This window comes from Eschrichtius robustus, chromosome 12 (assembly GCF_028021215.1).
Source record: "Eschrichtius robustus isolate mEscRob2 chromosome 12, mEscRob2.pri, whole genome shotgun sequence".
Lineage (NCBI taxonomy): Eukaryota > Metazoa > Chordata > Mammalia > Artiodactyla > Eschrichtiidae > Eschrichtius > Eschrichtius robustus.
Genome location: NC_090835.1, coordinates 53,171,099 through 53,184,740, shown reverse-complemented (window position 1 = coordinate 53,184,740; position 13,642 = coordinate 53,171,099). Strand labels below are relative to the sequence as shown.

Below are 13,642 nucleotides of genomic sequence, written 5' to 3'. Positions count from 1 at the left end.
GCGGCCTCCCCTCGCCCGGTCTCCTGCTGCGGGGCCCCCGCGCAGGCCGAGAGCTCGCGCGCCTAGGAGCAGGGGCGGCCGCGCACTCGCCGGACACGCACTGCGGCCGGACGGATCCCGGCGGGTGACCCCCGCGCGCCCTGGTCCCCGTGCCGCCGCGCTCCCCTCCCCCCACGCCGGTGTCCCCGGGCTCAGGGCCGCGCGGCCAGCCCCGACGCGCCGGGGGTCCCCGAGGCGGGGCCGGCCCGGCCGGGGCGCGACGATGGAGGAGCCGCAGCGCGCCCGCTCGCACACCGTCACCACCACCGCCAGCTCCTTCGCGGAGAACTTCTCCACCACCAGCAGCAGCTTCGCCTACGACCGCGAGTTCCTCCGCACCCTGCCCGGACTCCTCATCGTGGCGGAGATCGTGAGTGCCTCCGGGCGGGCGGGGCCGGGGGCAGGGGCGCAGGTGGGCCCCGCGCCGTGCTCCTCGCCTGGGAGCTTGTTCGCATGCTCGGGAGGGCTTCGAAGGAATCCTTTTTGCTCAGCCTCTTCTTCATCCCCAGGTGCCAAACTCAGAGACCCCCTTTCTGAACGAGGTCCCATCACCTTGGGCTCTTTTGGGGGAGAGGGTCGTGACCCTTGGGAGGTCCGCTGGAGAGAAACTCGACTTGCTGGGCCCTCTCTGTGGTCGTGGTGTGTTCTGGGAGCAGGATGCTTGGTGGGCACTGAGTTTGTGTTAATGAGCGTCAGGGACACCTGGTGCCTCCCTTACCTGCCCTCTACCTGGGTGGCCTTTTCCCTAAAAGCAAAACTTTACGAAGATCAGAGGAGAGGAGCAGACTTTTTCTTTTTCTTAATTTATCTACCTGGTAGTAAAATCGAGGTGAATCAGGAGACGTTTACTGAATAAAATCTGAGGGTCTCCTGTCTGGTGCTCTTTGAAGACCAAAGGGTCTCCTGTTTGGTGCTGTGCACATCCTGGTTTAAGACTCAGAACGTTCTGGGGAAGGAGGCCGGGCATGTGCCTTCTCCTCCATAGGAAGACATGGAGGCTGAGAGGTCAAGTGATCGCCCCTTAGGTCCCTTCGTGGCTGAGAAAGGACGCCGGCCGTGTTAACAGCTAGTGGTGGCCACTATTTATTGTCTTCATCCTGTGCTAGGGTCTCGTCAAGCGCTTTAGATACTTTCGTGCTCTCATGTACCACACAACAACCTATCCTCTGAAGGTAGCTTTAATTATTATCTCATTTTGCATGTGAAGAGACTGAGGCTTAGAGATAGGAAGTAGGCCGCACCTGGGGGTGGTGGAGGTGGGATTCAAACCCAGGCCTGCCTGACTCCAGGGTCCTGCTCTTCACTGCCAAGGGGAATCCTTTCTAGCTGTCTAAGCAGCGCCCCATTTGCTGTATCTCGTATACTTTCACTTAAACATTTGTGAGATTGAAATCTAGCCTACATGGGGCCGTGACGGTGCCGAAGTGACTGAGGACCCCAGTGGTTCCTCTGAGAAACCTTCAGCAAAACCTGTGCACATCAAGTAGCTTGCTTGCTCCTCCAGGGTCTCAGAGCCCAACCCAGACCAACTGAATCAATCCCAGGTGGATCCACGAGGAGTTTGAAGTGTTGGCTTAGCCCATGCCCCAGCTGGTTCCCCCAGCTGGCATTGAGGCCTTCAGGAGATCCAATAAAAAGCTGGGGTATTGGAATCACTGTGCAGGGCCTGGCTTATAGGAATTCAACAAATATTTGCTGTGTGAATGAAGGAGTTGGCAGGCTCCCCTGCTCCAGCAGAACGAGCAGAAGCTAAAATGACAGAGATGGGGCTTCTACCCTGGGGTGGATGTGGACCAGGCTTAAAGTAAAACACCTCTTGTTTTCTGATTTATGGTCAATAAACTCCATGTTACATACTTTTTCCGAAAGTTGGAAAGTGAAAGAAAAAATGTAAATGGTCCACAATCCCGTTACTAGAAATAACCACTGTTGATATGTTGGCATGTATACTTTTCGATTTCAATACGTTTTTTGAAAAAAATGGAAAAATATGTAAGAAAAATTGTCCTTATTACTACTAGAGTTGGGTTTTTATTTTTGACACATCTATACATGCACAAGTTTTAAAGAGTCATAATTCTACGGGTGGAAATGTAAGTTTTCCCCACCATCGCTATAGCAGAGGTACCCACGTTCACATCTCTTAGAGCTCTAAATAATGTGTTTATAATGCTGGTTCTTGATTCCAACTGCGCCCTCCCCCCCCCCCCCCCCCCCCCCCCCCCCGCCAACTGTAGATGTTATTCAGTGGCTTCCCACTCTGAAAGATGAGGCTTTAGCTCTCTTGGACCACTTCTTCCCCACCCCCATTATACATACACCTTTCCTGTCTTTGGGTTACATCACTAACCAGTGCTACCTTAGGATACTGGGAACACTGTTCACAGAGGAGCCACTGAGTGGTCTATGAGTGCTTTTCCTTTTCTGCCCAATTTCTTGTTTTCCCTGGAGTCTGTAATTCTGTTTCCGTTTTTTAGTTCTCTAGATATTTAGACACTAACTTTACCTTAGTTGTTTGAATCCCCTCTCAGGAAACTGAGAGGCAGCTGGTACTCAGTTAGGGTCATCCTTCTGACCAATCCTCTCTGGGAGCTACTGACCTCCTCCCACCCAGCCTGCTCACCTGGGCACAGCTGATGGCCTGGGATCTCCTGCGTGTCACCCTGGAGATTCTCTTCCTCTCTCTCCTGGGTTGGAACCCCTCCTTCCCATGACCTGTGTCCTTCTCTGTCTTGACTCACTGCCGCTGGGGGAACACACAGCCTCTGGTAGTCTCCTGAGAAAGGATGCATGTGTAAATCGAGATTTGCATCTTTCAAAATGTCTTGATTCCACTGTTACACATAATTAATAGGTTGACTAGGTAAAGAATGGTAGATTGGAAATTGTTTTCCCTCAGAATTTTGGAAGTATTCCTCTATTATCTTTTAGCTCTTATAATTCTTTAAAAAAAATTCCAATTCTTGATCCCCCCCCCCCCTTTCTGGAAGCTTGTAGAATCTTCTTTCTCCCCAGAGATCTGTAACATCATAATGATGTGCCTTCATATGAGTCCGTTTTCTTCCATAATACTAAGGACCTGGTGTGTTCTCTCAATCAGGAAATCTCATGGACGTTTAAGGAGATTTTTAAAAATTTGATTTTTTATCTTTCCATTTTCTTAGTTTTTTTTCTGAAATTCCTTTTATACTTTTTTTCCCCTACGCATGTATTATAATTTTTCTCATGGATTTGTTAACTGCTGTGTTTACTTACCATGAACATTTTTCAGGGTCTTGGATCTCTTGCATTATTACAGTTTTCTGTCATATAGAAGTACTATATTTGATTTCATCAGCTTTCTGTTTTAAAACTAACATGTTCTAGGTTTTACTAGTATAGCCAGTGGTGTAGCAATCTTCCTGTTTTTCCCTCTCTTTCCACACTTTTCCAGTGACTTTCTTTTCTTTTTTTTAAGTAATTTTATTTATTTATTTATTTTTGGCTGCATTGGGTCTTCGTTGCTGCTCACAGGCTTTCTCTAGCTGTGGCGAGCGGTTGCCACTCTTCATTGCGGTGCGTGGGCTTCTCATTGCGGTGGCTTCTCTTGTTGCGGAGCACGGGCTCTAGGCGTGCGGGCTTCAGTGGTTGTGGCACACGGGCTCAGTAGTTGTGGTGCATGGGCTTAGCTGCTCCGCGGCATGTGGGATCTTCCCGGACCAGGGCTCAAACCCGTGTCCCCTGCATTGGCAGGCAGATTCTTAACCACTGCACCACCAAGGAAACCCTCCAGTTGACTTTCCTGAGGGAAAGTTCCTTGAAGTATATATTGGTGTGTCAAAGGGTACACAAATGTACATATTCTGTTTTGATACATATCCTGAAGTTATCTTTCCCCAAAGTTGTATTAATTTAAACTGTCATCAGTAACGTGAGCCTATTAAACTAAATATTTTTTTACGTTAGAAGGACTTTCAAAATTAAAAATGCTAAGGATCACCCTAAATGGTATACTATGTTTTATTGATCCAAGATCGTTTTTTGTTCATGTTTTAATATCTGGGTCAGGATGCAGCTTACAATGGATGGTTTCTTGAACTTAGTGAAAATGGTACCACTACTTCTTTATCCCAGGATGGGGGCGGGGCGGTTTCAAACTATTACACTTCCAGCCCTGAGATTAAGTTAGACCTGCCTTAGAAAGTTAGAATGCTACTTTCTGCCTTGAAAATACAAAATACTGAGACAAAGAATTACTAAGAACCTGACTCCCCCCTTGAGCCTGGGGGAAGTAATAGAGAACAAAACACAATGTTTCCCCAAATCTGTTGTCAAAATCCCTTGCCCTGGCTTTCTCACAGGGGTGAGTGGTAATAGCTCAACCTGCTAAAATACTCTAGGCTGTGCCAATGTAACACCGTGTAGAAACCAAATTGTAATGGTTTCCTTCCTTTTAAAGTTTTATAACAAACTGGAAGCAATCTAGTACTTGACCTGTGACTCGTAGGATGCTGTGATCTCATAACAGTTATGAGTATATGAAGAATAAAAGTGATTTGTCAGAAGGTGAGTTAATCTCACCCTTCCTGTTATTGGTGACTTCAAAATGAGTTATGTCATCCGTGTAATAATGTCAGATCGCCTTTCATTTACTTACTGTCATGAGCAAACTTAGGGGAAGGACAAAATAGGGTTTCCCCGAGAGCTGGAATCTAAATTATTCTATTCTGTTGAGTTCTTTTTAAAGAATAGTGAACGTATTTTTTCTACTTCACAAAAACAATACCTAGTCTTGGTAGAAAAATTATAAAAATGCAAGTAAGAAAAAAAAACCCTTTAATTCTCACCCCCACGGTGGTTACTATCAGCCATGGTACCAACCTATGTCTGGGAGTGGGGAGGCTTTTCAAAAATTTTTGGTTATTGTAATGCCTGAGGTTTCTATTGGTGTTTAGTGCCCTGGCGGCCAGGGAGGCTAATGTCCTAAAGTGCCTGGGACAGTACCCAACCATGAAGAATTGCTTTGCCAGCTGCCAACAGCACCACCGTTGAGGAACTCTGGGTGAACCACTGTTTACTCCTTGGAGTAAACCATTCCAGAGTTTCTTAAGTGGTTGTATGTTACTTATCTGTAGTTTTTTAAAAATGTAGTCACTTGTAAACTACTCCTTGTTTACTGCTGTGACCATCTGTGCTGGACATCTTCCATTTGTCACTTGGATGCACTCTCCACCCGGCTCTCCACCCTGCAGGCTGACTTGCACGGATCGTGTCCAGGGTCCCCTCTGATGTCCCACTGGATTCCGATGTCCTCCCGGCACCCGCAGGAAGCTGTAAGGTGGGAGGGGAGCAGGTTCCTGGGATTCCTCCCTGCTGGGGCTCAGCAGCCTGGCTGTGTCCCTCCGTGCTGGGCGGGCTGTCTGGCAGCCCTCTGCGCTCGGCTGTTTTCCCTGGCTCTGCTGACTGGTCACTCCCAGCCGCTTCCTCTTGCTTGTGGTCTTCCTGCACCCTGCTTTCTAAATAAGACCTTTATTAAACTCTGCTCAGATTACCCAATCTAAATGTGCCAGTTTCTGGGGAGACCTGATTAGTTACCTTTCCCCATCAGTGATTAATTTCTTCTGGCATTCTTTTTTTTTTTTTTTTAATTTATTTATTTTTGGCTGATTGGGTCTTAGTTGCTGCGCCGTGGGCTTTCTTCTAGTTGCGGCGAGCAGGGGCTGCTCTTCTTTGCGGTGCGCGGGCTTCTCTTGTGGAGCATGGGTTGTAGGCGCACGGGCTTCAGTAGTTGTGGCATGCGGGCTCAGTAGTTGTGGCTCACGGGCTTAGTTGCTCCGCGGCATGTGGGATCTTCCTGGACCAGGGCTCCAACCCGTGTCCCCTGTATTGGCAGGGGGATTCTTAACCACTGCGCCACCAGGGAAGCGCTCTCCTGTCATTCTTAAAGGCCACCTAGTATTCCATAAATGTCCAGGTTCCTGCTGCTCAGTTGAGGTTTCTTTCTTTTCTGTAACAATGTTGTAACAAACATTCTTTAAGCTACATCTTTCTGGATGGTCTTTAATGTTTTCTACAGATGAGTACTTAGAATTGAGTAACAGGGTATATGAATCTTCTTTAAAGTCAAATTTATAGAGGTATACAGTAAAATTTACCCTTTTTAGTGTAGAGTTCTATGAGTTTGGGCATAGCCGTGTTTAAAAAGCAGCTTTATTGAGATATCATTCACAAAAAGTTGATCTTATAAAAGTGTACAATTTAGAGATTTTTAGGATATTCACATTTGTACAGCTTTCACTACTGATTTTAGAACATTTTTGTCACTGCAAAAAGAAACCTCTACCTGTTACCAGTCACTCCTTGGTCTCCCCTGGCCTCAGCCCTTGGTAACCACTAATCTACTTTCTACCTCTATGGATTTGTCTATCCTGGTCACTTCTTTATAAATGGAATCCTATAATATGTGGCCCTTTCTGTCTGGCTTCTTTTACGTAGCATAATGTTTTCAAGGGTCATCCAGGCTGTAGTATGTCTCAGTACTTCATTCCTTTAGTTGCCAAATAATATTTCATTGTATTATATATATATATAACATTTTGTTTATCCATTCGTCAGCTGATGGACATTTGGGTTGTTTCCAAATTTTGACTATTATGAATATGCTACTGTGAACCTTCATGTACAAGTTTTTCTGTGGACATAGTTTTCAGTTCTCTTGGGCATTTACCTGGGAAGGGATGGCTGGATCATATGGTAACTCTTTGTTTACTATTTCGAGGCACTGCTAGACTGCTTCCAAAGTGGCTGCACTAATTTACAATCCCAACAGCAATATGAGTGTTCCAATTTCTCCACATCCTCACCAAGATTTATTTTCTTTTTGATTCTAATCATCCTACAAGGTATGAAGTGGTATCTCACAGTGGTTTTAGTTTGTATTTCCAAATACAAGCCCTTCCTTGAATTTTAGTGTCACGTTGCCAATTTCTGCAAAAAGGGCAGCTGGGATTTTTTTTTTTTTAAACAAATTTTTCTTTTTTTTATATATAAATTTATTTATTTTATTTATTTATTTTTGGCTGCATTGGGTCTTCGTTGCTGCGTGCAGGCTTTCTCTAGTTGTGGTGAGTGGGGGCTACTCTTCGTTGAGGTGTGTAGGCTTCTTATTGCAGTGGCTTCTCTTGTTGCGGAGCATGGACTCTAGGCGCGCGGGCTTCAGTAGTTGTGGCACGCAGGCTCAGTAGTTGTGGCTCGCGGGCTCTAGAGCGCAGGCTCAGTAGCTGTGGCGCACGGGCTTAGTTGCTCCGCGGCATGTGGGATCTTCCCGGACCAGGGCTCGAACCTGTGTCCCCTGCATTGGCAGGCAGATTCTTAACCACTGCGCCACCAGGGAAGCCCCGGCAGCTGGGATTTTAATATGGATTGTGTTCAACCTGTAGATCAGTTTGGGGAGTATTGCCGCCTTAAAAAAATTGTTTCCAATTCATGAACATGGGATGTCTTTCCATTTATTTAGATCTTCTCTAATTTCTTTACGAATGTTTTATAGTCTTCTGCATACATGTCTTGCATTTCTTTTGTTAATTTATTCCTAAGTATTTTATTCTTTTTGATGCTATTGAAGATGGAATTATTTTCTTAATTTCATTTTCAAATTGTTCATTGCTAGATCATAGAAATCCAACTGAGTTCTGTACCCTTGACCTTGTATCCTACAACTTTGCTGACCTCATTTATTAGTTCTAATAGTTTTGTGTGTGTGTGTGTGTGTGTGTGTGTGTGTGTGTAGGGGGTGGGGTGGGGTTGGCTTATGTGTTTTCAAGCCTTTTGATATTACTGCCAAGTTGTACAGAAAGGTTTAAACTGATTTGCATTCCCTCTAGTGGTGTTTTGGTGTTTGACAGGGTTTGTTTCTGCAAATGCTCAAACTTTTAATATTTGCCCGTTTTCTTGGGGTGGGAGATGTTCAGATTAATAAAAACTGACTTGGCATAGACACCCACCAGGCAGACCATCAGCTAATATTCAGGGGAGCCCTGCACATGTGAAAAAAAGCAAACTTAAAAAAAAAATTTTATTGGAATAGAGTTGATTTACAATGTTGTGTTAATTTCAGGTGTACAACAAAGTGAATCAGTTATACATATCTCCACTCTTTTTTAGATTCTTTTCCCATATAGGTCATTAGAGAGTATTGAGTAGAGTTGGCTGTGCTATACAGTAGGTCCTTATTAGTTACCTATTTTATATATAGTAGTGTGTATATGTCAATCCCAAACTCCCAATTTATACCCCGCCCCAACCATAAGTTTGTTTTCTACATCTGTGACTCTATTTCTGTTTTGTAAATAAGTTCATTTGTACCATTTTTTTAGATTCCACATATAAGTGATATCATATATTTGTCTTTGTCTGACTTCACACAGAAAGCGAATGGTTTTTATATGTGTTCCTGTGATTATTAAAATTGAACATTTTAAATATGCTTATTAGCCTTTTTTTTTTCTTTTAGTAACTACCTGTTTTTTTTTTTTCCTTCACCCATTTAAAAAAATGGGGCTCTTTTTTTTTGGCTGGCTGCCTGGCTTGTGGATCTTAGTTTTCTGACCAGGGATTGAACCCGGCCCCTTGGCAGTGAAAGCATGGAGTCCTAACTACTGGACCACCAGAGAAATCCCGGGGCTCTTTCTTTCTTTAAAAAATGTTTTAGAGATATAAAAGGGAGCAAAGACGTTAATGAAAATTACCTCCCAGGAGGGAAATAAGAATGGTTTGGGGGATGTGTTTGAATAGGGAGGTTTGCTTTTTAACTCCTTATCTTTTGTATGGTTTAAATTTTTTATAATGAGAATATATTTAAACATTAATGTAATTACAGAAGCTTAAAGCAGTGTGTTCATTGTACAAATAAATTTAAAATCATGTATATATGGAGTGAAAATTGAATGTCTCTGGTCTCTGCTAACCTACCTCCTTAACTCCACATTTCTTTCTTTTTCTTTTTTTGGCCGCACCCTGCGACGTGCGGGATCTTAGTTCCCTGACCAGGCATGGAATCTGGGCCCCCTGCAGTGGAAGCACGGAGTCCTAACCACTGGACTGCCAGGGAAGTCCCTACCATTCACATTTTTCTGTACACTTGTTCTGTACACTTGCAAATACACACATAGTATAAAACAAATACACACGAATGAGTGTATTACATATTCTGCAATTTATTTTTCATTTAATAATATCTTGATATTTTTCCATATCGCTTTTTGTTGATTTATGTTTCCTGTGTATTATGGGTATTAATTTTCTTTTGTCATTTGTTATTAGTATCATTCATGACATTTTTCATCAAAATAAGTTTCTAATTTGCATGAAACCTAGAGTGTTACCTTTATTTAGCCTTGCGGGGTTTAGTTTGCTTAAACATGGCTTCCTTATCCCCAGGATTATACAAATATTTGAAGAAAATATAGTTTCTTTAAATGCTAAAAATATTTACCAGTGGGAGTTCTCTGGTGCTCCAGTGGTTAGGATTCAGTGCTTTCACTGCCATGGCCTGGGTTCAATCCCCGGTTGGGGAACTGAGATCCCGCACGCTGCACGGGGTGTATTTATTTATTGATAAATACAAATTATACAATAAATACATAAATTAAAAAAATATTTTTTTAAAAAATTTGCCATCTAAAGCTGTAAGTTCTTTCTGTGTGGATAAGAACGTAATCTCACTTTTTTCCCCCAAATGCATAGCTAGTTGTCTCACCATTAATCATATTATATTCCCACATATGTGTAACTATTTCTTGACCCTGTTCTATTTCTGAGTCATTTCCAAATTGACTATAGCTTTATCATGCATTTTAATATTCAGTAGGGTAAATCATACAAATTTTTCTCTTTCTTGCTGTGCTTGTGTACTTACACTAACACTTAGAGGTGATTTTTAAAATCAATGTTCCTTACATTCCACTACAACTTTGATTGAGATTGCATTAAATTTATAAATTAATTTGAAGAGCTGTCCTTATGATAGTGAATCTTATCACCTAGGAATATTGTATCTCTGTATTTATTTAAGGTCATTTGATGCTCTTGAAGTCGTAAATTTTTTCCAGCTGAGTTTTATGTACTTCTTAGTATATTTGATAAATAGGATTTATAAAAAATGAATTGGATTTGGCAATTTCTGACTATTTGTGGTTTGTAAGAAAGCTGTTGATTATCTTGTTTTACTCTTGTGTGTAGCCATTTTATTTGAGTAATTAGTTCTAATAGTTTTATTATTTTATAAGTAAATTATAGTAATATCTGTGAAACAACGATGGTTTTCTTTTCCTTTTTATATTTATACTTTTTTTTTCATTATTACATAGGTTAGGACTGCCAGTGTAATGTTGAATGATTGGGATGAGATGGGTATCCTTGGCGGACTCATAACTTTAATTGCGGCGTTTCTAATGCTTTAATGATAATACAGGTTTTACTGTAGGTTCTGGTAGATATTCTTTATTGAATTAAGGAAGGTAGGTTTAACTGTGTAACTGTTTTAATCAGGAATGGTTTTTGAATTGGGGAGATAGGATTTGGCTGGGGGGGGGGTGCCTTTTTTTTTTTTTTTTTTAATTTTATTTATTTATTTATGGCTGTGTTTGGGTGTTCGTTTCTGTGCGAGGGCTTTCTCCAGTTGCGGCAAGTGGGGGCCACTCTTCACCGCGGTGCGCGGGCCTCCCACCACCGCAGCCTCTCTTGTTGCGGAGCACAGGCTCCAGACGCGCAGGCTCAGCAATTGTGGCCCACGGGCCTAGCTGCTCCGCGGCATGTGGGATCCTCCCACACCAGGGCTCGAACCCGTGTCCCCTGCATTGGCAGGCAGATTCTCAACCACTGCGCCACCAGGGAAGCCCGGGGGTGCCTTTTTATTAGGTGATCATACAGGTTTTTGTTTCTTTCTATTTGCTAATGGAGTGAATTGTATTAGGAAATCTAATGTTGAATCATTCTTGTACTCCTAGGATAATCTCTATTTAGTTGTAAGGTATTCTTTTAATAAACTAGTGGATTTTAAGACTTTTTTTTAACTCTTGGATTTGATTTGTTAGTATCATATCTGAGGGTTTTGTGTCTATGTTCATATATAAGACCAGCCTTGTAGATCACTTTGCTGTGTTCTATTTTGTCTGATTTTAATACTGCCACCCACCCCAGCTTTTTTTGGCTAGCATTTATCTGATATGTTCTTGTCCCTTTTTAATTGAAGTGAGATTCACATAAATATACCTCAGAGATATTGTGGTTCCAGACCACCACAATAAAGCAAATATCAAAATAAAGCTACTCACATGAATTCTTGGGTTTCCAAGTGTATATAAAAGTTATGTTCACACTATACTGTAAGCTGTTATGTGTATAATAGCATTACATCTCAAAAAACAAATGTACATACTTTAACTAAAAATACTTTGTTGCTAAAAAATGTTAACCATCACCTGAGCCTTCAGTGAGCCCTAATCTTTTTGCTGGTGGAGGGTCTTGCCTGGATGTTGAGGCTGCTGGCCGATCAGGGCGGTGGCTGCTGAAGGTTGGGGAGGCTGCGGCAGTTTCTTAAAACAAGACAGCAGTGAAGTTTGCCACATCAATTGACTCTTCCTTTCATGAATGATTTCTCTATAGCATGCAGTGCTGTTTGATAGCATTTGACCCACAGTAGAACATCTTTCAAAATTGGAGTCAATCCTCACAAACCCCGCCACTGCTTTATCAACTAAGTTTATGTAATATTCTAAATCCTCTGTTGTCATTTCAGCAATCGATTAAGTTCACCATCTTACATGGACCAGGTTCATGGCGCCCCAAAACAATTACAGTAGTATCATCAGAGATCACTGATCACAGATCACCATAACAAATGTAATAATAATGAAAAAGATTGGGACTTCCCTGGTGGTGCAGTGGTTAAGAATCTGCCTGCCAATGCAGGGGACATGGGTTTGAGCCCTGGTCCGGGAAGATCCCACATGCCACGGAGCAACTAAGCCCACGTGCCACAACTACTGAGCCTGCGCTCTAGAGCCCGCGAGCCACAACTACTGAGCCCACGTGCTGCAACTACTGAAGCCTGCGTACCTAGAGCCCATGCTCTGCAACAAGAGAAGCCACCACAACGAGAAGTCCGCGCACCGCAACGAAGAGTATCCCCCGCTCTCCACAACTAGAAAAAAGCCCTCACGCAGCAACAAAGACCCAACGCAGCTGAAAAAATAAAAGTAATTAATTAATTAAAAAAACAAACAAAAAACCCTACTTAACATAATGAAAAAGTTTGAAATATTGCGAGAATTAACAAATGTGACAGAGACACAAAGTGAGCAAATGCTATTAGAAAAATGGTGCCGATAAGACTTGTTTGATGCAGGGTTGCCCCACGCCTTCAACTTGTAAAAAACACAGTATCTTTGAAGTGCATTAAATCAAAGTGCAATGAAATGAGGTATGTCTATAAAATTAACTATTTTAAAATGAACAATTGAATGGCATTTAGTACATTCACAATGTTGTGTGATCACTTCTATCTAGTTCTGGAACATTTTTATCTCCTCAAAGGAAACCCTACCTTTAATTTTCTTCCTTTTTGTCATCTGGTTATATCTTCTGTATTGATCATATAACTAGATTTTAGTTCTATACCGAGTCTGAGAGTTTGTCTTTCAATATGGAAATTTTTAACACATTCATATTTATTGTGATAACTTATTTAGAATTCTTGGTTTTCCTTATTTTTTCCTTTAGTGATTGAAAGTTATAAATTCCATTTCTGTTTTGTTTGGAGTTACTTTTAAAAATCTACCCAAAATATTTATACATATTTTTCTAACTACCCACAGAATTAAGATGTGTAACCACATTCCATTCAAGAGATAACACTTACCTATTCCTCACCATGCACTTTGTGTTAGACAATTTTTTGTTTTTTTAATAACCTTTATTGAGATATAATTCATATACCATACAGTTTACCCACTTAAAGTGTACAACTCAGTGGCTTTTGGAATATTCACAGAGTTGTGCAGCCATCACCATAATCAATTTTAGAATATTTTCATCATCCCAGAAAGAAACCCCATACCCATTAGCAGTCATTCTCCATTTCCCCACAACTCTCCCTATGCTATCACTAATTCTACATTCTGTCTCTATAAAATTTGCCTATTTTGGACATCTCATATAAATGGAATCCCACAGTATGTGATCTTTTGTGACTGTCTTCTTTCGCTTAGCCTAATATTTTCAAGGTTCATCCATGTTGAAGCATGAATCAGTACTTCATTTCTTTTTATTGCCAAATATTATTTCATTGTGTGGCTACATTTTATCTATCCATTCATGAGTTCATGGACATTTGGGTTGTTTTCACCTTTTAGCTATTGGTAATGCTGCTAAGAACATTTATGTACAAGTTTTTATGTAGACATATATTTTCATTTCTCTTGGATGTATTCCTAGGAGTGGAATTGCTGGATTATGTGATAACTTTATATTTAACTGTGTGAGGAACTGCCAGACTGGTTTCCAAAGTGAATGCACCATTTTACAATCCCTGGGCTACTTTTTAAAAAAATGATTTCTTAGGAAT

General features: G+C 41.8%; 1 protein-coding gene across 1 annotated transcript in view; it reads left to right on the top strand.

The window, feature by feature from the left end:
- The first annotated feature begins 262 nt into the window (after positions 1-262).
- CMTM8 (CKLF like MARVEL transmembrane domain containing 8) overlaps positions 263-13,642 on the top strand; it is an 87,274-nt gene continuing 73,894 nt past the window's right edge. Inside the window, exon 1 of the mRNA XM_068558365.1 lies at positions 263-409. Coding sequence (XP_068414466.1) covers positions 263-409 — 147 coding nt within the window. The remainder of the gene's footprint in view (positions 410-13,642) is intronic.